Here is a 26,935-nt window from a genome sequence, read left to right on the forward strand (position 1 = left end):
ATGAAAATGCATTTAGGAGGATTCATCCCTTGTACCCACAAACCCCCGAGTTTACGCACACAGTTCCTGGATAAGGCTTTGAAAATGTACCCATAAAGTACTGTAAAACCTTTCATTGAAATCTCTAACTCTGCCCATACAGCTGTGACTCCTGTGCCAGGAAGTGGCTGCAGGGGAAGGTTCGTGGGTACTACCTCATTTTTGGATGCAACGGTTTGTCCACCTGGCTTTATTTTTCTGTGGTGACTATGGGTTCCCCTAAATCGTTTTCGAACTGGCCAAAATCTCCGGGCACCCTCTCAGCATCAGTGGGGTCTCTGGCTGCAGCTGTCATGCAGTTCAAGCTATGACCCACGGTGCTGGGGATGCCCTCTAAAGCATTTTCTGTTCACTTTTCCAGCTTGGCTGCACATTTTACTTTCAGTATCCTGGGGACTAACTAACAGCCTCATCAACATGCATTTGCATGTGATGAGCGCTATTAGTTATCGGGGGAGTTGGCTGTGCGTTTTTGACGCGCTATTACCCCTTATTGTATAAGGGGTAATAGACGCGCATCAAAAACATGCGGCCAATCGCATGCTAAATGGTGCGCTCAGCTGAGCGGACTGTACTGTATCGGCCTGATAGTGCGCACAAGAAATCCTGATATTATTTGCATTATACTGGCTTGTAGTGCACAAATTTCACCTTGGCTTACAAAAAGTTTCACAAAAAAATACATTTTTGCACACACAGTCAATGAAAGGTTTGAGGGAACCTTGCACTTGACTAAGAATTTCATTTTCAAAGCCATTCACAGGCATAAAACCTGGTTGTGTGCACATTAATGGGCTCCGTGTGCAGTAAAGCAGGTGCATAAGCCGTTTGCGTGTGCACTGTTATGCAAACTGCCGACAGGTGTTCCGGGGAGACTGAGCCACCCCCAATATTGAGCAAACTCTTTCACTGCATCCAGGGAGGAGTCACCCACCCCACCCCCAATCATTTGGAAAAGTTGGCACGTGGGCAGACTTTCCCATTTTTAAAAATAGGTGCATAAAATGAATCCACATAAGTTACACCCTCCAAACCCGCCTTCTGGTTGCTGAACGCGAATGTATTCATTTGCCATTGAGCGGCAAAGTCAAACAACAGTGAGCCTGGATTGATCACTAGAAGACAAAACCTGATGTCTGGAGGTTTGTCTCAGAGGCAGAAGAATGCTAGGTCTGAGGCACAGAGCATCCGGAAGTCCTTTTACAAATGCAAGGTTTCCAAAATAAATATGCTCACCAAATACGGGAACTTATTGACCATCATGGAACCAGTTGGAGGATCCATTGAACAAAGTTCCATGTATTGGTTTGGTTTGCGTTTTTTGTTTTTTTTTGTAGGGGTGGAGGGTTAGAAATATAAATGCTGCTCCCTTCCTGGCCAGATACCAGAAAGCCTTCTGCTGACTCTGGATTTGGATTTTAGAGTCGATTACTCGACCTTTGCAAACCTGAGCTCACGGTGAGTTACATTCGGGTTCAGTAGGTAAGGTCTTTGCCAAAGAGAGCTTTTGATTGGAAGCTGAAGTGATTTGTCCAAGGTCACAAGACAGTTCAGGGATTTGAACCCCGGCTCTTCAGTGGGTGACACTGCAGAGGTGCTTCGGCTCAGCCTCAAGCATCCACATCAGGAATTACTGTCACAGTTTTATTTATTGAGCACTTTTGCACTCACAGAAAAGTGCCTTAGGGGCTGAGTCAATCCATCTGTCTGATCAGAGGCTCCATGAATTCCTGAGGAGGGAGGTAGAGCATGAGGCTGGCACCTATCCTCAAGCCAATAAGGGTAAGACATTTTAAATAGAGTCGGAACTGGAAAGTACTAGAAAACCCAGATATAAGCACGGCTTTCACTTCCTTCCTTGTGTTTTATTAATGGAATGGCATTCAGACGTAAAAGCACAGAAGACGTCAGCACTCATATCCGATCTTGCCGGTCTGCTGAGCTGCCACGGGTCTTGTCTGCTCTCTGCCACTAAGATCTCTTCAGTTAGTTAGTTACTTAGTTTTATTATTTAATATACTACAAATCCCCCAAAAAACATCAAAGTGGAGTACAGCAAAATCAGAAAGCAATCATTTCCAGGATTAAGAAAATAAACTCGCATTAACAATACATAATAAGAATCAGTAATAAAATCACACAACAGAAATAAATACCTCATTCAAAAGAGTAAAAGCTCCACCCCATGCGTGCTTATATTATTTTTTTCTTTTATCCCAGCAGTTTCTTCCTGCTCCTTTGGATCTCCAGCTCAATCGCAGCCAGGGCTGGCTTTACCGTTAGACAAACTAGGCGATCCCCTAGAGCACCAAAATTTGAGGGGGGTGCCATAAATATTGTACTCGAGTCCCTCCCAGTGGAGAAACACGGCTGGCAGGGTTCCCTAGGCCTCGCCAGCTGAAGAAATAAACGCAGTACCATCCGCGGCCGGAGCGGCGAGGCTGATGGGGGTTCCCCAGGCTAGGGAGAAGATTGGGGAAGAGAGGGAGGATTGCTGGGCAAGGGTGGGGAGGGAGAGCACTTAATACCCTTTCACTGGCCCGGGGGCCGGGATCCTGGGACCATGAACCTTCCTTTGCAATTACCCAGGCATTTTCACCCTATTTTACAGCCCCTCATTGGGGTTCATTCCAGAACCTTGCAATCATGAGCCCTGAATCTTGCCACTAGGTGGCACTCTCGAGTGAGGAGCAGGCCTCTCTCCCACCACTCAGGGGCTGTGAACACCACCTCCTGGGGAGCGGAAGGAACTGGGCCAGGGACTCTCCGAATGCACAGCAATGCCGCAGAGCCACCGGGGCCGGTCCATTTCCGTACAATGACCGCTTGCACCTGAATTTCTCATTCTACAGAAAATTGTTCCTTCTGGTACTTTACATTCGTCTCATAGTTCCCATCTCTTCTTTAGCACAGAAACATGAGGGTAGAGAAAGAGCAGGCGCCCATCCGCACACTCTCACCGCGCACAGGGCCATTTTGGTGGCCATCCCTTGAATTGCCTCCACCTTGTTAGATACCAGAATGCACCGGGGGTACAAATGTAAGGAGCAGGACTGGCCAGAAAGCTCGGGTCTCATCACATCTCCCCTAATCATGTGCGTGCGGGGGGGAGGGGGGGTGCGTGCACACAGAGGGTAAGTCGAGGAGAGGGTGGGGGTGGGAGGGGTTTCCAAACTCACCAGGGACAAGAGTCTCTTCCTCTTCTGGGGAAAATCCACCCTGAATGTGGGCCTGAGTGTTTAACGCGTGACAGATGTTCTTACAGGCAGAGAGTAGGAAAGCACCTTCTCTGAGGGGAGCTCCAGTGAGAGCCCCACTCTCCCAGCACCAGATCTCTGGCCTAAAATCCTCGCTAGAAGCACCGAAAGGGGGGTGTGGACTCTCTGCGGGCTCCTGAGCCCTCCCCCGTTTGATCCTCTCGTCACCATTTTCTCCCCCACATGCTGCCTCCCACCCTGCAAGTCTTATCATCTCCTTCCCTTTCCGTAGTAAAGGCAGCGAGCGCCTCTGTCGCCTCCCCTTCCAGGAAGCGCGCTGGTCACAGCCAAACCACCCCAGAAAACCAGAGCTTACTGCAGAAGAGTTCAGCACGAGATTTGGAGGTTTTCCCAGGCCCTCGCCACCGAGGAGACAGTTCCACGGATCCAAGGTGAGCTTCCAATTCTCTCTGTTTTTTGGAGGGGTTTTTCAGTTTTCTTTCGGGGCTTTTATGCTCGATCAGGGGACTCCCTCCTCAGGTAAAAGTTGGACTTTCCTTAAGAAAAAACGCACAAGTAAAAGTTAAGAAACTCTGCCTGCCAAGGGTCGAGGTCTTGTGTCGTCCTGCACTCGGAGCCGGAGCAGGCCACGGCTGGGCAGGTGGCTAGCAAGGTGGCACTAGAAAACCAGAATTAGGACTAGACCCATATATCTGGAGGTTACAAAACGTGTGAAGGGTAGAGGTCGCTACTGAACGGGGCAGTGAGCAGCAAGTTACCCGGGTAACCTTAGCACTTCCTGCTGGATGTTCCCGGGAAGTTCACCGGGATAACTTCAGACCTGCTCGCCGCCAGCTACGTTTAAGCCTCGCACCAGCTCTTTTTTTTTTTTTTTATCTTGGTAAGTTTAAGCCAAATTTAATTTAACATAATTTTGGATTTTTTTACTCCACCTGCCACTTCAAGGTGGATTATGGTAGGCGAAAGGTAGGGTTTAATGGCTAAGTTACAATAAATGTAGGAAGGTATCTTCACATGAAAGCTTAGCGACGCAGTGAAGTTCTACGATTCTGGGCCCATAGAAGAGAGTGGAGCATGAATTGTCTGAGGTTTGTATCCTAACGTAGGTCTCCTGGGATGAAGTCTTTAGCTGGTTGGTTTTCAGTTGGCGAAAGAAGACATAATTAAGCTCTGGAATTCGTTGCCAGAGGATGTGGTGAAAGCTGGGTTTAAAAAAGGTTTGGACATGTGACTGGAGAAAAAGTCCATTAACCATTCTTAAGGTGGACTTGGGGAAATCCACTGCTTATTCTTGGGATAAGCAGCTTGGAATCTAGTGATCCCTTGGGATCCTGCCAGCTACTTGTGACCTGGCTTGGCCACTGTTGGAAACAGGATACTGGGCTTGATGGACCTGTGGTCGGACTCTGACCCATTATGGCAGATCTTCGGTTCTTATGTAGTCAGGAAAGGAATTCCATAAATCAGGTGCCACACCCATGAAGGTTTTGGATCTCATTTTCTTCCACTGGATAGCCTTGAACACTATCTCCTTCTTATGATGGATCTGGCAGCACCAGAAGTCTTATCTTTGTTTAATTGGAGTCAGTTGGTTGTCATTAATAGTAATATAGTAACATTATTTATAATTTGTATAGTGCTGTGCGATGGTGATAAGTATTCAAGTACTAGGGATTTGTATTCGTTTTATTCACTTTCATTTTTTAGTGCGCACTAAATCTAAATTAAGGCATTTTCTGGCTGCACATTCCTATCAGCTAAGATACATCCCCACTCCTAATAGCTTACTATCTAAAGGGATAATTTTCAAAATGATTTATGCACTCAAAGGTGAATTTTAAAAGCCGGGCATGCGCCAAAACCAGGAGATAACGGGCACAAGTCAGGCTGGCACGTGCTGAGCGGATTTTAAAAGCCGCCCGAGTACATGCATGCTTGCCGCTTTGAGCTCAAATGAAAAGTTCCAAAAAAGGAGCTGGACTTGGGAGTGGTCAGGGTGGGGCATGTGCGTTCCCAGATTTCACACTGAAATTAGCGTGTAAACACTTACACGCACAGGGGCGTGCCAGGGACCCCTGCCCTGTAACTGTGCTTCTGCTATGGATGGCGTGGAAGATGCAAAACAAAGGCTTCAGGAAGATCAGTGGGATTTTAAAGATCGGGGCTAATGGAGGAGGTTATTAAACTACTGGGGTTTAGAAGGTCTATTCCTTACCTGGGCAAACTGGGAAAGAACTGGGAAAACTGGTAATGGCTTCGGCGTGTCTATTAAAATCCCCCCACTTATGCGATAGCATTTATGCACATAAGCGTGCATCCACTTAAAATTGCTCTCACATGTGAGCTTGGTCAGACTATTTCATAACATGCGCACATACATGCACGTATGTTATAAAAGGGCCAACAAATGCTTGCACATGTGTGCCCGTGTGCCTTTAGTTACCATCTTAAAACTGGGTTTAATGCGTGTGCTAGGCTGGGGAACCTCCACGGGAACAGTCTAGGACTCCAGGGGCAGCAGACTAGGCTAGGGGATCTTCAGCCTATACCGGCCACCTTCCCCGCGGGTTGAGCCTTTGGGTTCGGGTGGCCGGCAGGACTTAAACAAGAGTGGAGAGCTAAGGCTAAAGCTGGACTGGAATCCGGAGTGGAGGGGAACAAACTCAGGTGAAGCTGAACAGGCCAGGGATTGCAGGCAGGCAGGACTGGAGAGGCAGGCTGCAGGACTGGAGACAAGGCAGGCAGGACTGGAGAGGCAGGCTGCAGGACTGGAGACAAGGCAGGCAGGACTGGAGAGGCAGGCAGGACTGGAGACAAGGCAGGCAGGACTGGAGAGGCAGGCGGCTGGGCTGGAGACAAGGCAGGCAGGACTGGAGAGGCAGGCAGGACTGGAGAGGCAGGCTGCAGGACTGGAGACAAGGCAGGCAGGACTGGAGAGGCAGGCAGGACTGGAGAGGCAGGCGGCTGGGCTGGAGACAAGGCAGGCGGCTGGGCTGGAGACAAGGCAGGCAGGACTGGAGAGGCAGGCAGGACTGGAGACAAGGCAGGCAGGACTGGAGAGGCAGGCTGCAGGACTGGAGACAAGGCAGGCAGGACTGGAGAGGCAGGCAGGACTGGAGACAAGGCAGGCAGGACTGGAGAGGCAGGCTGCAGGACTGGAGACAAGGCAGGCAGGACTGGAGAGGCAGGCAGGACTGGAGACAAGGCAGGCAGGACTGGAGAGGCAGGCGGCTGGGCTGGAGACAAGGCAGGCAGGACTGGAGAGGCAGGCAGGACTGGAGAGGCAGGCTGCAGGACTGGAGGCTGATGTCTGGTGGGTCAGGAGCTCAGGGGGGACCAAGGTCTGGGGAGGAGAGGTTACTGATACTGGCAAGCTTGGGACAACAGGCGAGAGAGCAAGCTCAAGCCAGAGGGTTGTGGGGAGCCAGAAGGCAGAAGGCTACGGAGAGCCACCAGGTATACAGAGATGGGGGAGCCAAGCCAGGAGCCGAGCAGACTCAGTGATGAGGCAGGGCTAAATAGGCAGGGACGGGGGCGGATTCCCGATGACGACCGGCCCAGGAGATACCACGTGGTCTGCCGAGCGCGGCTCCGTCACAGCCACGCTCAGCCGACCACGTGACTAGCGCGACCGGCCCTCCGAGGGATGCCCGATCCCCCGATAGGCCAATCCACCCCTGGGCAGGGATTTGCCGAGCCATGAGGTCACCGAGACTAAAGCTGGAAAAAGGGTAGGAGCAGCTCCCAGAGGACCTCTGGTGGTTGGGAGGCTACATGACAAGCATCACAACAGTGTGTAAATGCGCTCTATACACGCAAGTGTGCTTTTGAAAATTGCTATGACATATGCCATTGAATTAATAGGTTTTACGTATGTTGAGTGCACAAATTAGTTTCTGAAAATTGCTACAATATAAGGTAATTTTACAGGTGCAAATCCTTTTGCGAATTACCCCCTGAGGCCATGACTTGCCCCAGGTCACGAGGGTCTGAAGCCTGGCTTCCCTGGTCCTCAGCCCTGTATTTCCTTGTCTCTCTCATTGGGTCACGCCTCACACGTTCGCCTCTGCGTTCCGCATGCTTTGCACATTCACACACAGACGCCTCTCGTCTACTCACACGCTGCACACTCACATAGCATTAGGTAGTACTACTGCATACATGCACGCATGTGTCACTCACACCCCTCTCTCACGCCACAAGCACATCTTCACTTACAGGCGTTCACTCCTAATGAATTCTGACACATGCAGCATTCTGTAAAATCAGTTATACCAAAAGTGACATGCACAAGATACAAGGGGAAATATTTATTTACAGGAGACTGAGGGGGGGACGGGGGACGGTGAGGGTGCTGAGGGATGGCAGGTCCTTCCTTTCCTCTCCTGTTGGGAGCCCCCAGCACCTCTGCTCCTCCTCCTGCTGCAGAATTCTCTTACAGGCCGATACAGTAAAAATCGCGGGAGAGCGCCCGCTGTCCTGTGCACACGATTCTTTTTTGACAGGAGCGGCGGCTCTCAGCGGGTTTGACAGCAGACGCTCAATTTTGCCGGCGTCGGTTCTCAAACCCGCTGGCAGCCATGGGTTCGGAAACTGGACGCTGGCAAAATTGAGCGTCTGGTTTTCAACCCGCGAGCCGATTTAACTTTTTTTTTTTTTTACTTTTTAATTATTTTTAACTTTTGGGACCTCCGACTTAATATTGCCATGATATTAAGTCAGAGGGTGTACAGAAAAGCAGTTTTTACTGCTTTTCTGTGCACTTTCCCGGTGCCGAGAGAAATTAATTCCTAACTTTGGGTAGGCGCTAATTTCTGACAGTAAAATGTGTGGCTTGGCTGCACATTTTACTTACTGAATCACGCGGGAATGACTCATAGGGCCATCAACATGCATTTGCTATTAGTTTCGGGGAGGTTGGACGTGCGTTTTCGACGCGCTATTACTCCTTACTGAATAAGGGGTAATGCTAGCGTGTCGAAAAAGCGCAGCCAAACGCGGGTTAACAGTGCGCTCCGCTGGAGCGCGCTGTACTGAATCGGCCTGTTAGAAAGGCCCCTAATGATTTTACTTAGTCTCAACTGATAAAGGCACTCCTAGTCAAGCTTTCTTAAGATAAGAACTAAACTTACCTGATAAACTTTGATTCCCTAGTAGGATCCTGCTGGGTTAGGGAGAAAAGATTGATTCATCCAGTCAAATTGGTGCTACTTTGTAACAGCAAAACTTGAGGTTAAGAACTTTTGTTTTTGTAACTGTTTGAATAATTTTATAGATTCAGCCATTAGAAACAAAGAGAAAGTCGGGAAGTCTTCAGCGCATGGGAACTTCCTATTGAAGCTTGTGGCTGCCACATATCTGAATTCACACGATTTCAAGCTTGGAAAGCAATTTTTTGATTGGTCAGCAAGAATCAGACCTGCAGCCTAGGCACTCTTCAAGATATAAACATGCCCTTTTCTTTTTTTTTTTATGCTATTGCTTCCTCTTGTGGTCTTCTTCCCTGGTCTCCCTTCTTTTCTTGTCCTGATGTATTTTATTTCTTGCATTTTTACATTTTGTGTGCACCTTTTATATTTTATGACCCAGCAGTTTTTTCCTGCTGAAAGATGCAGTAACATAAAAGTGTGGTAACGTGAAAGCAAAGTCACGTGAAAGCACAGTAACATAGTAAATGATGTCAGAGAAAGACCACAAAGCTCTATCCATTCTGCGCAGCTCGTTCCTTAGGGTTGCAACTGCTGCTCCATGCGAGTCACCCCCCTGCCTTCTCTTTAGGGTTGTAGCTGCTGCTCAAAAAGGCTAAGGCCCCTGCCCAGCTAAACACAAATGTGCACCTTGCCAGCCCCTGCCAGTGCCCCTCTAAATATGTGTTTGCAATATCCAGGAAGACAAAGGCAGGCCTGAGCTAATTACCCTTTCACATTTCATCTTTCTTAGGAATTAGGACCTGAGGGGATGGCTGGAAACTGTTTAAGAACGCTGAAATATGTGCTGTTTTTCTTCAATCTAATGTTTTGGGTAAGTTTATTTATTAAGTTAGTTATATTTGATTACTCACCCTAACCTTTCAGCCCAGTGCGAGTTACAATTCTCCTATTATCCAAACAACATTACAGTTAATGGAAGTCGGGAGAAAAGATCATGAAGAGGTTGGCTCGTGCCGTGTGATCTCTTTAAGGGTATAAAAGAGAAAAATGTTTGCATTAGCTGGGCCATGCAGGAAAGCCCTATTGAATCTAATAATTTATAGATCACCTGCACGGCATGACCTGACCAAGGCGTCCTCACTACTAAAACATGCACAATATTCAAACTAATTCATTACCACTTTACAAACCTTGCAGGCAGTTACCTTCCCTAGATAAAAGCCTCTTAGATGTCCCCGCAGTTACAAGTTTCTGTGCTGGGCCCATCTCTCAGGAATGCCTTACCCGATACTTCACACTCGACCTATAGGAATTCAAACAAAATGTAAAAACCCATTTGTTGAAGAAGGCCCTATAACTAATGAGACTGCAGGCTCAATTCTATGCTGTATTAATATCCATTAATGTAATGTTTGTTTTGATCTCTTATTGCATATTGTGAATGTAATGGTGTAAACCGCTAGGCACAGTCCTCTGGAGAGAGCAACTAGGCATAATTAACCTAGAGCTTTATCATTAGCATCTGCATCTCCTTGCCTGGTTTTACTTCCTCAGAACAAAGCTTCTAAGCTGTGCCGGCTGAAAACAGGAAGTTGATAAATTTCTCAGGCCCGCGATCAGCAGAAGACAAATAATCTGTAAACCCCTCCCCTGCCGTTACTCTCATGCAAAACTTCCAGCAGAGAGAGAGTGTGTGAGTGTGTGTGTGTGTGTGTGTGTGTGTAGCAGAGCTGCCAACCTGCCTCCATGTGGCCAGGAGATATTAGCCTGGTCCTGATTTTACAACTCCCATCCTACAGGAAAATCAGGACCGGACCGCTATCTCCTGGCGACATGGAGGCCAGCTGGCAACTCTGGATACAAGCATTTGCCCTGACTGAGCGATGCTTGGACCCACTCCAAATGCAGTTTTCAGTCCTGGTACATTACTGCACTGTCCCTGGGGAGAGATTTCCGACTTAGGTCTCCAAACAATGTTTTTCTCCTTTGCCCTGCAGTTCCATCCTGCTTTTCTTTTTTTTTTTTTTTTTGGAGGGGGCGGGGCAGAGCTTCCAAGTCATTCGGAGCGGGTATCTAGGAGGACTACAGTGCCATGAGCTGTCATTCACAAGCACCCAGAGGTTCCCCCCATTCTTAACCCCCACTTCCTATCCTGACCAAGTCTTACAGCAGCAAGTCTTGTGCCGCAGGCCAGAGAATCAGCAGAGCCCGGTGTGCAGGCCCCCCGGCCATCCCGTGTCATGAATGGCGCTCTCTCTCTCTCTCTCTCTCTCTCACCCATCCACCCAGGGAGCAACTTGCTTTCCCTTTACCCCTAGCCAGCAGGGGTGAGGGGTCCCCTCCAAGGATGCAGTGGAAGGGGAAGGAAAAAGACGCCCCCCCCCCCCCCAGGACGTGCCGGGCTGCTTTCTTTTCTGGGGGGGGGCCTGAGGTTCCATCAGACCCACCCCTTAAAGTCCTGGGGTTTTCTGCAGGGCTCTGAATGATTGCCTGCATGTTTAAGGGGGGAGGGTCTGAGGGGGGTTGCTGCTGGTCATGCAGAGCACTGCTTAGAAGAAGGTGGCTCCAGGACAGAGGAGGAGGAGGGAGCTCCCTCTGAACCCAGCGCACCCAGGGCAGCTGCCCCGTGGGAAACCATCAACAAGCTCCATGTTATAAGGGGGCAGCCCGAGCCCTCTTGTAGTTTCAGTTTATCTACAAAAAAAGCAGGAACTAAAAGCCCATAGATGCAGCAGAGTAAAACCAGGACCGGCTGCTGGCTCAGCCTGGTCCTTATTACATGGAACGGGCTGGTAACCGAGCTGCCTGTTGAATTATCTAAATGCGGTTCACCCCACACACACACCCCCTCCCAGGGACACATCATATTCACCACCCTGGCGAGCGTGGTATGTCATGTCCAAATACCAAAGCCGGTGACTGTGTCTTGGAGCTACCAGGAGGAGAAACAGTTTTTGCTAAGACAGGCCTGCTTCCTCCTTTCCAGATATGTGGCTGCACCATCCTAGGATTTGGAATATACTTCCTGATAAACAACAATTTTGCTGCATTATTGCCCAGCATCCCGTCTCTCTCATTCGGCAACATCCTGATTGTCATCGGCTCTGTCATCATGGTGGTGTCGTTCCTGGGCTGCATGGGCGCCATCAAGGAGAACAAATGTTTGCTCATGTCGGTAGGTAGGCCCTGGCGCTCAGGGATATCTTTGGAAGAAGCTGCATTGCAACCGGCATTTTCTGTTATGAACTTGAAAAGGAAGCGTGGAAGGCGGAAATAAAAAAATGCAAAAGGTTAGGCTTCGAGCTCTGCAAGCTTATTTCAATGCCTGAACTACATTGCTTTCTTTCCCTTTAGTTTTTCTCACTGCTGCTGATCATCCTTTTGGCAGAAGTAATCCTGGCGGTGCTTCTCTTCGTTTATGAAGCTAAGGTACATTTCATAAAGCCTTTTCTTGGTCTCTTTCATCACTGCTGTTTTTGACAGGCACTGTTAGCGTAATCTTGGTGCCTCTTCACTGACACCCCAGTGAAGCATCAGATTCAGGATGCTCTGGAGTCCAACGCTCAACCCCAGGGCACCTCCCACCATGTCTATTGGTTGCGCAGAGAACTTAATGTCTGGATCCTATATGATCCAGACATTATGTGCTTTGTTCTGTGCCCAACTGCACCCAAGGCCTCTGCCGCTCAAAGGCCTAGAAATACCTGAACAAGGCATTTGGAATAAGATGAGTCTTTCCTGACAGCAGCCAATCCAATATTTCTCCTGCTGCACTTCAGGTGAGCTTTTCCCCTTATCGATCTGCTTTAAATGTATTTCTAAGCCTAAACTAAATTCCCCTGGCTGTAATGTGTACTGCAATCCATAATACAGAGCCTGCATCCTGAGCATTGCAGTTTAAAAGAGATTGCTCAGAAAAATACATACAAATACTTTCCATGGTAGCATATGCATGCTACCAAAGGGGGTCGAATTAACACAAGTTTGAAATTTATGATCAGTAGCCTTGTGGCACTAAATGGCACCCATGCCTCCTGTGATGTGGTCAGCTGGGGAATCCAGGACCCTGTCTGATGACGTGGGCAGTTGGTCCTCCTGCTCAGATGCAACTCACCCACGCCTTCTGATGGCCTTGCTTGTGAGCAGTAGCACCAATCATGAAGACCTCAACCCTAGTTACTGTCCGTCTGTGCATCATTCCTAAGCATTCATCATTCAATTCCCTAAAAAAAAAAAAGCACAAAAATAATGATCACAAGTAAAAGTAAACCTTTCATTCACTCACCTCATGCTTGGATCAATAAGCAGAGTTGAAATTGACCATAAAGGTTTGGACAAGCTCCTGTAGGAAAAATCCATTAACAATTATTAAGGAGGAGTTGCGGAAATCCACTCCTTATCCCTGGGATAAGCAGCTTGGAATCTGCCTACCCCATGGGATCCTGCCAGGTACTTGTGACCTGGCTTGGCCGCTGTTGGAAACAGGATACTGGGATTGATGGTCCCATGGTCTGACCCAGTATGGCAAGTCTTATGTTCTTATAAACCAAGCTTGCAATCACAAAATTGTTGGTTGATTTTAAAGAAATTATAACTTGCTACTTAGCAGCAAAGAAAGTATATATTATTATATCTACACAATACACTGCAGCATTTATATGCACCTGGAGGAGCCTCTCTCACACAGTCAACTTGTCCATAGTTGGAGGAATGTGGTTTTCAAACAAGTTAACCAGGCACTTTTAATAACAAAAGCAGCTCCATGGCCAAATTCAAAGATGGGCGTTTGTTTTTAGCTCTGATTTTTCAACATCAGTCAGTTCCAAGAACTTTCCTGTCTTTTCTGACTTCACAGTGGGAATATGCATTCATTCCTTTGGCCTTCGGAGGATGTGCAAGTAAATGTTGCATATAAAATCCCATTTTAAGTATGTACATCAGCATTTATGCACATACATTTCCAAAATCAAAAGAGAACGAATGGGCATTTTAAAATGAATATGTCACATTTTCGTTTCAGCTGAAAACAAATGAAATGAAACATTTTTGGAGCACACAACCCTACTCCACAGTATTAATAATTCCAAACTTGCCAATGCTTGTAAGCATTGTTAGTGCTTCTTTAACACTGTACTGAGCTGGTATCACCGCTACAAAATATGAAAGGCAACATTAAAAAAAATCACTGCTGTTAATTTAATGTAATTACTGTAATGCTATTACAAAAGGAGACTTGTAGCTATACCACCCTGGGCAAATAAGAAGGGTTGTGCCTAGCCAATAGCCTGAAGAATACCAACTGTAGCATTTATGGCTATGCAGCACACAGAGTGCCCTATTTGTTTGAGGGGGGTCCTATGCTGCTAAGGGTGCCATATTTTGGAAGATATGTTATATCAGGCCATAGGTTATTTTGTAGACAGTCAAGCCTTTAGAACACTTTGCATTCTGCCATAATAAACCTCCATGAATAGCAAACAAATGTGTTAGCTCCTAGGGAGCGACAAGTGTACATCTACACAGCGAATTCCCTACCCAGGCACTGACATAAATCTTTCATTCAACAGCTGGATGAGTACATAGAGCAACAACTGCAATCAAGTCTGCAAGAGCACATTAGGAAAAACATGACTGACATGTCCATCTGGGATAAAATTCAGGAAAAAGTGAGTAAAGGAGAAAACTCTCAGAATGCATTGGGTAGCCCTGTTAACATCTCATTCACTAGGCCCCGGGAACATGTGCACTCATCAGAAACATTACACATCCAGAACTGTTCCTTTGTATAGGGAGGAGAAGTCTAGTGGATAGAGTGGCCGGCTGCAAACTAGGGAAGCCAGGGCTCAGATTCCACTGATGCTCCCTGGGCAAGTGACTTCACCCTCTAGTGCCTCAGACATGAACTTAGGGCCACGTATACTAAGCATTTTTCCCCTAGACATAGAATGGGAGAAAAGCCTTAGTAAAACAGACTCTTAGATTAAAAGTCCTTTGAGGACAGAGAAATATCTATAGTACCTGAATGTAATCAATTCTGAAATGTCACAAAAGGTGGAATATTCATATATTCACACATACCTCTTTCAGCTCTCAGAAAGTGTATTACCCTTCAACACACACCCTGTCCTGGGTTACTGTATTAATAACATTTCCTGGAACCAAAATTATGCCCTTTTAAAATTTTAAATAATGAAAAAAATGTTTTAAGACTTTTTTTTTTTTTACTGTCTATTCGACTCTCCAAGAAAATGTCAGTGAGATTAAAGCACATAATGATGTCATCAGACATTGTGAAACCTCTTCTGCTATTGGTTTGTGTCTTCCAGCTGTTGGTCACATGCAGAATCACAACTGCTTAAGTTTTATCAACCATTTTACATCTACAAATAGGGATGCTCCAGCTGTGCCCCAGAGAGCAGATGTGGAGCTGGCAAACCAACAGCACCCCCAGCCCCTCCTGAGGCAGAGGATGTGCAGCAGGTGCTGTCCGATGAGCAGAAAGCAGAACCAAAGCCACCAACAGCAAAACTAGTCCATTATTCAAATCCTGAAAAAGGACTTTCTCCTAGTCACAAAATTCAAACAAACGAAAAGCGTAGAAACCAAGTGTGCTAATTGTTAATAGTAGTATCCCCCATGTATTATACCCCTGTCTTCTGTCACCTCCCAGTGTTTAATAAATGTAGGGATCTTTTTAATGATAATTGCATAGCTCACATTTAGTTGAGAGATAGCACATCCCACACCTTCAAAACTTCTAGGTGTATGATTAACCATAGTAAGATGTATCATTGTCTGAATTGGAGAGACGGTTACACTTTCAGGCTTGATAACATGGCAAAGCACTCCCCATCATTCTGTTAACAGTAAATATAGATCATTGTGTGAAGATAGATAGAGAAAATCCAGTATTCACAGAGAATCACTGTTGGGCGGGCATTTAAATAAAAAAGGACATTGGTTGAGCACTTTAAAGGGTGGTCAACCCCTGAGCACTTCATGTTGTGAAACAGTTATTTCCTGAGCCAGTCCTGGAGATGAACCTAATCAGTCTGGTTTTCAGGATAGCCACAAAAAATATGCATGAAACGTATGAAGATTTCTCTCAAGTATATCACTAAACCCGACCATCTTGTGTGGGTCTCAGGGCCAGGTTGGGAACTGTTTCCACAGATGGCCAGTGGATCGCTGTTCCTGTCCAGTGCTTGACCCTTTTATTCCTTCCCTGTTTTAGCTGAAATGTTGTGGTGTGAGGAATGCCACAGACTGGGGACAGTCAGTCCCGCAGTCCTGCCAAGAATCCTCTCAAAACTTCAAAACAGTAAGTACAAAGAAGCAGATATATGCCAACTAAGCACGACATTTAAACAGCACACTATACAACTTACATGAGCAGCATTAATTCAATAAAAAAGGTAGTTTAGTAGGCAGTTAAGGAAAACAAGATTTCTAAACAAGGAGGAAGGTTTTAAAAAATAAGGCGTGATGTCCCACTGGTAGCTGGGATATATCCTTAGTAGGGATGTGCATTCACCACATTCGTTTTGGTGGGTACGCATGTACCTTGCCAACTTTCTAGTATACGTGGGAAACGGAGAGAATGCGTGTATTTTAAATAATGAGATACGCGCATACTCTCCATTTTCCCGCGCGTACTAGAAAGTCAGTGAGGTACATGCATACCTGCCAAAACAGATGTAACAAATGCTCATCCCTAATCCTTAGCAGCGTGGACCAAAGCAGACTGGATGGGCCAACTGGTCTTTATCTGCTATCATCCCTCCCTTTGTATTCTAAGATGACATTAAAGTTTTCAGCTCTCTTTCGATTTGCCACTCCCTTCATTATGAATGTAAGCAGGTCGGAGGAGGGTGAGAGGTGCTCTGTTGTGCAGAGGCCGGTTAGAAGCCCTCCCCACTTCATGCAGGCAGCACCCTGACACATGTAGGACACAAGCTACAGAATGGACTAAGATAAGACCTTTTGTTTTTTTAATGGGGCATGGCCGTAATAAAAGGCATGCAACATTTTATCTGAAGAAGAAAAAAGCAGTGGAAATGTAAGAAACAAACTATGAGAAGTAAGAATAGCTAGGAACTAGGAAGTCTTTTTAAATTTCTGCAAGCGTTTGAATCTTAGTTCCCTGCTAAACAGAGTTCAGTTCGGGGGACCTTAGAATCAGTAATTCAAGATATTCAGCCTGCCAGTAAACTTTTGCAGAGAAGAGGTGATGGAAAGCTCCAACTCAAAAGCCAGTAGGGATCACTCACTGATGTGGAAGGCAGATTAAACCATTGCAGTGGTGGGCAGATGGTACATCCCTCTGGCCTCTGGAGTGGTAGGGATGGGCAGGCTAGATAAGCCATATGGTCTTGCTCTGCTATCATGTTTCTAGACTGCCTAGCACAACCCTTCCACAGAGAAGGTTCCCAATAGGACCTACCTTTCAAACAGAGAGCTCCAACAATATCATTCTATGCTTACATTTGGAGAACAGTACCGTCAGTCTGTCCTATGTTGGACATCTTGAATGTCTTGGCTAGGAAGATCCCTAACCTCTGTAACTTTTGCAGGCTTCATCCCAAATACACTCAATCATCATGCAAGCGATTACTTACCACTTCACAAAAGAAATATCCCCACCGTGTTTAAAATGTGTCGTGACAACAGGAAAGGAGTTTTTGTTCATTTACAAAACTCTTTTTTTTTTCCAGGGTTGTTATGTAAAAGTGAAAGACTGGTTTGAATCCAATTTCATCCACGTGGGCATAACAACAATCTCTGTTTCTGTCATCCAGGTAACGTGTGCATGTTATTATGAGGGAGAGAGCAGAGAAGAGCATTTCCAGAGGTTTAAGGATTGGCCAGGGCCCACAGTACTAGCTGCAAATCTTTTAATGAGCACATTATTTGGCCTGGCAGGTTTTTTCTTGCTAGGTTGGACTTCCTGATGTATTGGAATCACTTCAGTGCTGATTGGCCCAGGGAGCAGAGTCCTAGCCTAAGAATCAAACCCAGGTCTTCCACAAGGCAGTACACGTCACTGCCACTGAGCCAGTCTGGGTGCAATTGTTGGGCTCAGTACATTGGTTCCAAAGCCTGTCATATTAACCCCACAGCCAGTCAAGTCTAACAGAATATCCATGAGAAAAATTTGTACATATTGGGTTTCCACTGTATGTAAATATATCTCATGCATATTCATTGGGGATATTCTGAGAACCCAGCTGGCTGTGAAGTCAATAGGACAGTTTTGGGAACTACTGGCCTCATGTCAGGCAAAATATGTGCTATCTCATACATGCACAGGAAAATTATTTGCACCATTTTTGCAAATGTATGCAATCTTTTTTTTATTACATAGTGTTGGAAACTGTGGAATATGTTGCACTAATATCAGATTTGGCATAAATGCAAATTCATTGTGCATGCAAAATACTCACAATGGACCACCCACTACATCAGTTAGAGAAGTGACCATCTACTTTGCTGACTCGTTGAAAAAGCACCTTAGACATCAAGCAGGATTTTGTCCTTTGAGTCAGGAGTTAAGTCTTCAGGAACCTGATGGCCAGCACTTGGATGTTGTCTCTTGCTCAACACCAGCTCCAGGCAGGCACTGAACAAAATGGTAACACTGGGCAAGGGTTGCTTTCTACATCTCTTACTTTTTTGACCTCACGTGCTCAAACTGACTCAAGAGAGTGATGCAGCATTTCCTCTGTCCCCCTGAGCCTTGGCACGCAGGGCAGTAGCTCTATTTTCCCACCTTGTTGCAACAACCCTGCCCCAGCCACACACCACTATATTTGCAGAACAAGGCTCTAAATGGTCATTCTTGACTGCATTTTATTCTAAGCCATGCTGTAGCTGGTCTGTCCACATTCATATTTATTAAGGGAATGAATTGTGCTCTTGTTTCAGGTACTGGGAATGTCGTTTGCTTTGACTCTCTACTGTCAGATTGCAAAACTGGCATATAATTGAATGACTTAACAAACCACTGAGCAAAAGGAAGAAAAAAAGCAATGGACTTGGACAAACGCTACCATATGTTGGTACTTAAGATTATTCTAACCCTAAGATCCAAGAAGATTCTACTTGTTTTGTCAATGAGAAGATGCAGGCAATCTTCAGGACTCCCTGGTTTCCATAACTGGAAGGCTATCAGCAAAATATAAAAAAAAAAAAAAATCAGTGTATGTTAAAATTTTGGTTGGTACTGATTTTCATCCGGAAACTTAGGTGCTTTCAAAGCTGTGACCATTGAACAGCTGTGTTACTAGCATCAATACCGGAATAATATATGGGTTTATAAATTTAGTACCAAGCAGTAAATGCTAATTAGCTGCTTCACTAGGTTAATATTAAAGTGAAGGATAATGTATGTTATCCTTGACCTCACTTACACAAAATGGCTCTCTGCATGCGAGCTGGACTTTAAACTAGTGCTGTATAACCTGGAAAACAAGTGTTTTTAATGTCACTGCTCTTATCACTTTTTACAGCCTATGCTGGCAGCAGATCTCCTTAGATATATAGTTTTAGTTTGATTACAAACTTAAATTCTTGTTGTCTTCCAAAACACACACGATAACAGCCTAAACTGATAGCAGCTCTCCTTTCGAGTTCAGAGAATGCTCTTTCAACAAACAGAATTTTCAAGAAAAGAAAAGCCCACATGGTTGAACTTGAAGCACAAATATCATGGACCAGATATCAACTGTTTGGTGTGTGCATGCAAACAGAAGTCAAGAAGCTTTACTGGGCCTACAGACTGGATTCTTTGCAGACAGCGATACCCATCATTGGTCCAACATCAGAATTATTAAAAGCTAGTGTAGTGCATGAGCTTTTAAGAGCACAGACGTCCTATCTTCTGAGATGCATCATCATCTTTGAATAATCCTTATGTTGGGCCAATAAACGATATGTCTACAAAAACAAAAACAAAAAACCCCCCCCAGCTTTTGGAGCAGCACCCAACTGTTGACCTTGCCCCTGAAATCAAATCAGAGGAACAGAGAGGCTTTGAGAAATGCAGGTTTTCCTTCCAGCATTCTTTTGGATCTGGGACAATCACTTCTTAAAATGGAGTTCTTTATCTTCTCCAGGCCTGTAACACTTATTTTTCTTTGATCCTTTGGCAACGCTAATTCTAGTCCTTCTCTCTTGCTGTCTGTTGTACCTTCTGATCTCATTTACCACCGCTCTGACAAATCACCTCATAATCCATTCTTTTGGAAGTATTGCTAACCAATATTCCCCGAGATCACATCCAAGCAAAATGTTCTGCTCTGCTCCCACTCCTCCCTCCCCAACGTAGGTCATAAGAGTGAGGACTCGCGCGACTGCATGCATGCAGGCGGGAAGGACACCTTGAACTCTGCTCTCCCTCCCTCCGCTGTAAGGCCTGTAAGAGGAAGGTTGGGAGGACTCACTGAGGCTCAGCTGATTGGCTGTAGAAGGCAGGTGGGCAGCAGGACTCAAGCAGACTGGCTGCAGGTAGCCAGGAACTGGAAACGGTAGTCAGACAAGTCTGGAGCTGCACAGAGCTACAGAAGTTGTGTGCGTGGGATTAAAGTTGCACATGATTGCACACCTTAGAGGGAACATTGTGCTAACATGCCTTCCCCAGACCTATCACCTGTGACCATCTCAAACTACCATTGCTTTGTAAATCTGCTCCAGCCACGGGCTGTATGGCCTTTGATGCAGGAACCCATCATCTTACACTTTTGTTGTGCATTATTTTGTATAATTTGTGCATTGTTTCACATCTTTCCTTATATAATGTGTACATAAGATAAAACTTTATAGATCCCATTAATAGGGCAGCCTGGCGGCAGAGGACCTGGACTTGCTCCATGGACCAGCCCGAGCAGTAAATGCTGCAGAGGCACTGGGGGAAAAGAAGGGAATCTCAGCCACTGCTAAACAGTAACAGCAAGAGCCAGATTTAAGAGAGTTTTGTGCCCATAGGCAGGGTTGCAGAGTGGATGGTGAGAGACCCTAGAGATGGAAAATGGGGGAAGTCACTCCCCAAAGTGCCAGAGGGCCACAGAAGCACACCTAGACGTCATTTGCTAGAGCAGTTTCCTCCTTAGTACAGCTGTACTCCCCTTTGGCCTGGGGATCTGGTCCCTTCCAAATTTGGCACCCAAGGCAATTGTCTGTGCCTAAATCCGGGCCTGGTAATACAGTAGTGGCCACACTCAGGCTCCACATTAAGCAGTGGGGGCACCAGACAAAAGCCCATCACAGCTGGAAGGAAATATTAAAAAAAAAAAGGGGGAAAACCTTGCAGAGTTGCAAATGAAGGCTCATCTCACTAAATAAGTGGGCATTAGCATGTCACTTAGGTCTCATTCTTTAAACAAATATATTGCAAATATCAAATATTCTTGAAAATATAATGGTGCAATGCAATCAGTATATTAATTTTATTCACCAGACAAAATGTAAGTAACCAAAAAAACCCTCCTCAATTCTGTAATCGATGTACATAAATATGGCCCACGTTCCACGGGCTTACTAGTCCCCCATAGTTTTGTATCTCTGCTTATGCCATTACTATAGTAACATCTCTGATGTGGAGATGTACATGGTGAGCTCAATAACAGGAGGATTGGGGTCTGCTTGTCTTGTCCACCGACTTAGATGGTCAAAAATAAAGTGTATTATTTCAGAAAGCAGCCAAATGCACATCAAAAACATTGTAGAACAAGGGGACCATCACCCTGAACCAAGGCTCAACAGCACAAAGTTTCAAGGTTTAGAGCTACAGTGGTGAAAATGTATACTCAATGCCAGAAACAAAAGAATTTCAAATGAGTTTTTAATTGTTTTTATAGTCTCTGTTCTAAGCAGTGGTGATGTGTTACTCATAATTATAAACAGAATATTCATTTTGTACAGTGCAAAACTCGGCAGATGGATTTCCTTTAAATCTGGCAAAAAGCTGGTTATAATAAAGTTTTTACTCAAACACACACAGTCATTATGAATGACAAAGGAGGATATAAAAGATAAGCTGGTAACAGTGGCTAGGAGTTTACAGGACATAGCTAGAAACTTTGAGAAAGCCAGGGTGCAATCTCTCTCACTACTAAAAGGTCTTGCATTAAACATCTTTGCAGCAAATTACTCAACTTCCTGATAGGGAAAAGGGTGATTGAGTGAGAATGACTTTTCTTGTTTCTATTACAATTGTGATTAGAAGTGTTGTGATACTTTTTCAAGAGAACTGATTGCACTTTACTGAAAAGCATCTGCGGTAGTTTGTACAAAAGACACCAGACATTCCTTTCCTAACTGAATCTTGCCATGCGTATTGTGCACTGAAGTCTGCCCCCAAGTGCTGTGCCATTTCAATTCATACATTCTCAGACCTTCGTGCATCTGGATACCAACTTCTGAAAACCATATCCTGAAATCACCTACATGCTTTTATTTTGGTTTTGCAGTATCTACTACCAAAGAGAAAAATCTCTCCTCTATGCTAAGAGAGCTACATGAGACTAAGGGAGACCGCACCTGATGTGGTCTAATAGAAGGATCATGATACAAAGTTTTCACATCACAAGACGATTCCTGATAGAAGGAAGCCTCTCATAGCCCCATTAACACTACTTGTAGGCAGCGTAAAAAGCCAAAATCTGCTAAAGACAAAGGATAGTTGATTTTGTCTAGATTTTTGCTTTGTTTTTACTACAGCTTTCATCTGTACCTATGCCTTAGTAACTAAGGATAATTTAGCAGCTCTTCTGATAATCAATGATTAACCAGCGGTGTTTGGTAACAAAGAATGATCATCCAATTACAGAATCTTTAATAACTAAAGTCAGTTACCAGCTGCCTCTAGTAATTAAAAGATACAGCTCCCTTTAATAACCAGGAATGACTACACAATTAGCTGCAGTGTTCACATCTAACTCCATGATGACAGCTTCTTATACAAATGCGGTTTCTTTACTTCTTCATCATCTGAAGCACCTTTTCTTGTTCTTTTATGCGTTCCTTAAGTAGTCTTATTTTCTCTGCTCGCAGACACTCCTCTTTTTCCTTGCCCCATCTCAGCTCAGAGACAGAGTACGTTGTGCTCGGCCCTGCGTCCTTCCAGCTGACAATTTCAGAGTCTTGCTCCGGGGTGGAATCTGCTTGGATTTTTTTTACATTTGATGTTCTTTTTTTGAGAATCTTCGGCTCCCATGCAACGGCTGTCTGTTTTATGGAAAATAATATAAAAATATTCAAACTTGAAAGAGTTTGTACATTTTGGGCTCTATGTACTAAAAAGACAGTGGTCAAAGGGTTTAGGCACTTAACTTAGGGAGCCTAAATCAGCCCCCTTTGAAAATTGACTGTAGTTAAGTATCTAAATTTAGGAGCCTATTTTCATGCTTAGAAAGATTGTGACTACTGGAGTAAATTAGGGAGGTGGGAAAAAGCTAGACAGCATTAATTTTCAGCACTTAATTGCCAGCTAAAAACAGGAACCTAAATAAAGCACTAGATATTTTTTGAAAATTGACCCCCAACTAAATTTTCCCCCACACAAAAAAAATGGAAGAAAACCTTTTATATGCAGGACTCTTTATAGTACCTGCAAATAAGCGGGTTCTTGTCCATCATGGATTCGGACCTTTCTGGTGTTCCAGGCAAGATGGCACAGGTGCTCTGGAAAACAAGGGCTGTGGGCTACGTCCATTCTTCTGCATGTGTGGCAGCAGGATAGAAAGACGCACCACATCTAAGCATCCGTAGCACACTTGGTTCTAGAGTCACTGGTAAACGACTGTCACAGGACCTTAATGAGCGATGGGACTATTTCAGCACAGAATAAAATAGTTTATACCTAGATTTGAAGCCTACGAGAATAGAGTAGTTGAATATTAACTCTGAGCACTGTGAGAATGGCAGACGTTCATGGTCTGGATGAGTGTAATCTGGAGTGGTCTGGAAGTGCTGCTTACAAATCAGAGTAAAGATTTTTTTTTTTCACTTCCACTCTGTGTCTTGTAGAAAAGCAAGACCACAGGTCAATAGTATGACTATAATCCCACGAATTGCAGGCTGCTTTATTTTTAAACACACTACAAATGATCATGCAACATACATAACTACCAATTACACAGTCAGCAGAATTTCAGTTCCTCTTTATTGATAATTTTCTAAGCTGATGTGTAGGGAAGTGTCAGGGTTTTTTTTATATTAATCTCAATGCTTCACCATTAAACTTCTACTGTTTTTGCTAATTACAATACATTACAAAGCCCTGAGTAATACAGTATATCGAACTCCAAACCGTACAAACCTGTAACTGTCAAACAGTGATGATTTTCCAAAAAAAGGTTCTGCATTAATTCCCTTTCATATGGAGAATAGTGAAAAGTATGGTAAGTGTGAAAAACAAATTTTCCACAGTTCACAGGCAGTGCCTATAAGAGGCTTTAGATTAAGCCTTCCCAAAATGATCTGCCTAAAATTACACTGTGACAATAATTAGTATTTAAAATAAGTTACATAGAAAATTATGGTAGATCAAGACCAAAACTTTTCCATCCATTCTGCCCAGCTGAGATTCGTTCACTGTGGGTAGATGCTCACATAAATTCCTATAAGCAATCCAACACCAACAGCCCCATCATCCATGGACAGCCTATCCTCAGTACAACTATGGGGAGCCAATCAGCCAGGCGGCAGTGGAGGACCCTGGGCGCCTTCAGCAGCAACAATCGCCACCCAGGAGAGGAGAGCATTGCCTGCACAAGAAAAGCTGCAGTTGGCATGCATTATCCCACCAGAAGCAGGGGTGAGGAGCAAATCACCCCACAATCAGAACTGTGGCAAGGAGCTACAACTGTGCTCTATGCCCCGGGAGGATACAGGCCCAGCAGCACCCTGTCTGTGATTGTCACTGAGCACGAGCAACATAAAATCAGCAGTGCTGTCAGTCCTCAAAATTAGAAACCTATGTCATGTGAATTTATTTCATGATGAAACTGTGTTCCATGCTATTTTCATTGAGTGATAATCCTATCTCAGCAAACTACAGAAAATCTGCATCATTTAAACTGGGTTAAGTAAAAATCAATTTGACTTAATAAAGCAAAAGTTTGTTTACTGCTTCCTAGGTGCATCTGGTCCACTAAAATTCGTTTTTACTTATATGATATGCAGGCATCAATTAGTTAAAATAATTAACACTATTTCAGACTGGTACTTACCTCATATTTTCTCTCTTGCTCCTGGCTCCCAGCTTTAACACCGACTTTTAAAGTTGATTTCTCAGCAAAATCAACCTTCTTTCCAAAGCTGTGACAGCTGCAAGAAACTCTGCAAAGGTATACACTTGCATCTTTAACAATGCCAAATTTCTGCCTCAAAAAATGATCCACTGTTCTGTTTTCTGTTTTGGCTCTATGGGCTCTCTTCATCTGGGTCTGCAATTACAAAAAAAAAAAAAAAGCATTGCAAGGCTGGAAGAGGTCATGTCCCCCCCTCAAGGTTTAGCTTGCTACCAATGCACTGGTACAAACTAAGAGCTAGGAACTGCACTTGTACTATCTGCAAAAAACACCCCTCCCCCAATGACCTGTCAAAAAGTAGGTTCAACCAACAGCTTGAAACGCTCCACTATTCAGTAAAAGCCTAGCCAAGACAGATACAATAAGGTTGTTTTAAGGGGTAATGACAATTATCATAAATCGAGAAACAGCTGATTAATTTTAAGATGCCAACAAATTCAGAAAATTTTTATTTTATTTATTTAACATTTTTCTATACCGACCTTCAAGGTTGAATACCATATCAGGTCGGTTTACATCGAACAGGGGTAGATCAGTATAACGTAACATAACATAAGGAGCAAATTTTGTGGTAAGAGACAAGAGCAGAGAAGCAAAAAGTTACATAATAACAAGGACCTTGAACTTGGAAGCTGGTTCAGCTGGAAAAAGAGAAGCCTTAAGAAGGTATTAAATTAAGTACATTGTGATATGTCCAAACTAGTAAATGAGGTGAATATTGGCGGGGCGATAATACAAGATGCACCCATTTGGTAGTGGAAGGTGAGGTTACTAAACTCAGGGACTAGGATATGAGAGCAGGTTTAGGAGTAAGGAAATAATTCTTCACAGAAAGGCTGGAGAATCCATGGAATAACTTTCCACTGGAGGTGGTGACAGCAAATACCGAACTGGCAAAGGGTCACGGGATATAGCTGGAGATCACTTAGCTACCCGGCGCAGATTTCCATGCACTGGGTAACTATTTTAAATTGTGTGTTTAGCTTTAGGTCTTTCGACTGGGTTTCACAATCCAGCAGCTGCTTTACTGAACGTAAGCCAAAAGGCATACAAACAGCATGTTTTTTAGTCAGAGGCTTCTTCTAAAACCCAAAAGCACTTTTCAAAAACATCAGATCTCAGATGGGTATGAAACTATTTCAAGAAATGTGAAAATCTAACCAATAACTTGCTGAAATCTTTAGTACAATCCTTGCAAACATCACCATCACAGTTCCACTATATTATTATTAAAAAGTCAGTATTGCTGACAGAATATATCTGAGAAACTTGCTTCTCAACAGCCAGAGGACAGAAAAAATATATTTTTTATAATAGATTGATGTTCCTTTTTAACCAACCCTTTGTCCCCCCCCCAAACAAGAACAAAATCAGAAATCACCCAACAACTGTTATCTTTGGCTTTTTGGCATGATTTCTTCATTATTTCCATATGAAACAAGTTTAAATAAAAGATTTTCTGCAATTTCCATGATTTCATCATGTGATATTATTCTGCCCAATGACATTTTGGGCAAGGGTGGGGTTTCCCTGAGTTTTTCAGTTTTTTAATGGAAAAAAGGCTCACATGAAATTTTTTTTGTTTTAGCTATGACTAATCCCTAACTCAGTTGACGAGTTTGCAGGCTTACAATGGTGAAATTATACCATGCTTTCTGAACTACTGACTTTAAGAGCATGCTGGTTATAAAGCTGCAAGACAATTACTGCAATTTATAGAATTAATAATCAGTACCAAATCAGCATTAAGTTTATTTTGGAGTGAAAAATATAAAGGAATCTGCTTGACCATGTGACTTGATATAACAGCTTGTCTGAGTTTTCATTTTAACCAGTAAACAGAGATATTTTGTGAAATGTTGTTTTGTGTATATTGCGGCCACTTTGAATGGAATGTGGTCACTGGCCTTTCACAATGATTACTCTGATGATTTTCGTGCAAAAAACATGTTTCCACAAAGACCTGGCAGTTCGAGTATCTGATACTAAAGCATCTGAAATTTTAGAGATGGTCTGATCAATGTGAAGATCTGCAATGCAGACGACCACAAGCTCCAATTTATTTTCCTGATCATGATCAATGATTCAAACCTGAAGTAGAAGACTTTGATCAGGCTTGGTACAAGTCTTAAACTTGGGCTTATGATCCAAACAGGTTATCAAGTTCAGCAAAACGAATCATGGCTGAGGACCTGCACATCATTCAGCACTGCTTGAT

The 26,935-nt window shown here is 44.3% G+C and overlaps 1 protein-coding gene across 1 annotated transcript; it reads left to right on the top strand.

Moving 5' to 3' along the window:
• The first annotated feature begins 3,546 nt into the window (after window positions 1–3,546).
• Window positions 3,547–21,399, top strand: CD53 (CD53 molecule). The gene is made up of 8 exons (XM_029573414.1): window positions 3,547–3,688; window positions 9,198–9,278; window positions 11,394–11,582; window positions 11,762–11,836; window positions 13,975–14,073; window positions 15,642–15,728; window positions 17,122–17,205; window positions 18,332–21,399. The coding sequence occupies exons 2-8, from the start codon at window positions 9,216–9,218 to the stop codon at window positions 18,392–18,394; spliced, it is 660 nt and encodes a 219-aa protein (XP_029429274.1). The 5' UTR covers window positions 3,547–3,688; window positions 9,198–9,215; the 3' UTR covers window positions 18,395–21,399.
• Window positions 21,400–26,935: the final 5,536 nt, after the last annotated feature.

Source organism: Rhinatrema bivittatum, chromosome 12 (genome assembly GCF_901001135.1).
Source record: "Rhinatrema bivittatum chromosome 12, aRhiBiv1.1, whole genome shotgun sequence".
In the NCBI taxonomy this organism is placed as follows: Eukaryota; Metazoa; Chordata; class Amphibia; order Gymnophiona; family Rhinatrematidae; genus Rhinatrema; species Rhinatrema bivittatum.

Bases quoted from the DNA above. Each gene is read 5' to 3' on its own strand.
- CD53 (XM_029573414.1), top strand. From the start codon at position 9,216: ATGGCTGGAAACTGTTTAAGAACGCTGAAATATGTGCTGTTTTTCTTC. The intron at 11,583-11,761 runs GTAGGTAGGCCC...CTTTCCCTTTAG, and splicing joins ACAAATGTTTGCTCATGTCG to TTTTTCTCACTGCTGCTGAT. The intron at 17,206-18,331 runs GTAACGTGTGCA...CTCTTGTTTCAG, and splicing joins TCTCTGTTTCTGTCATCCAG to GTACTGGGAATGTCGTTTGC.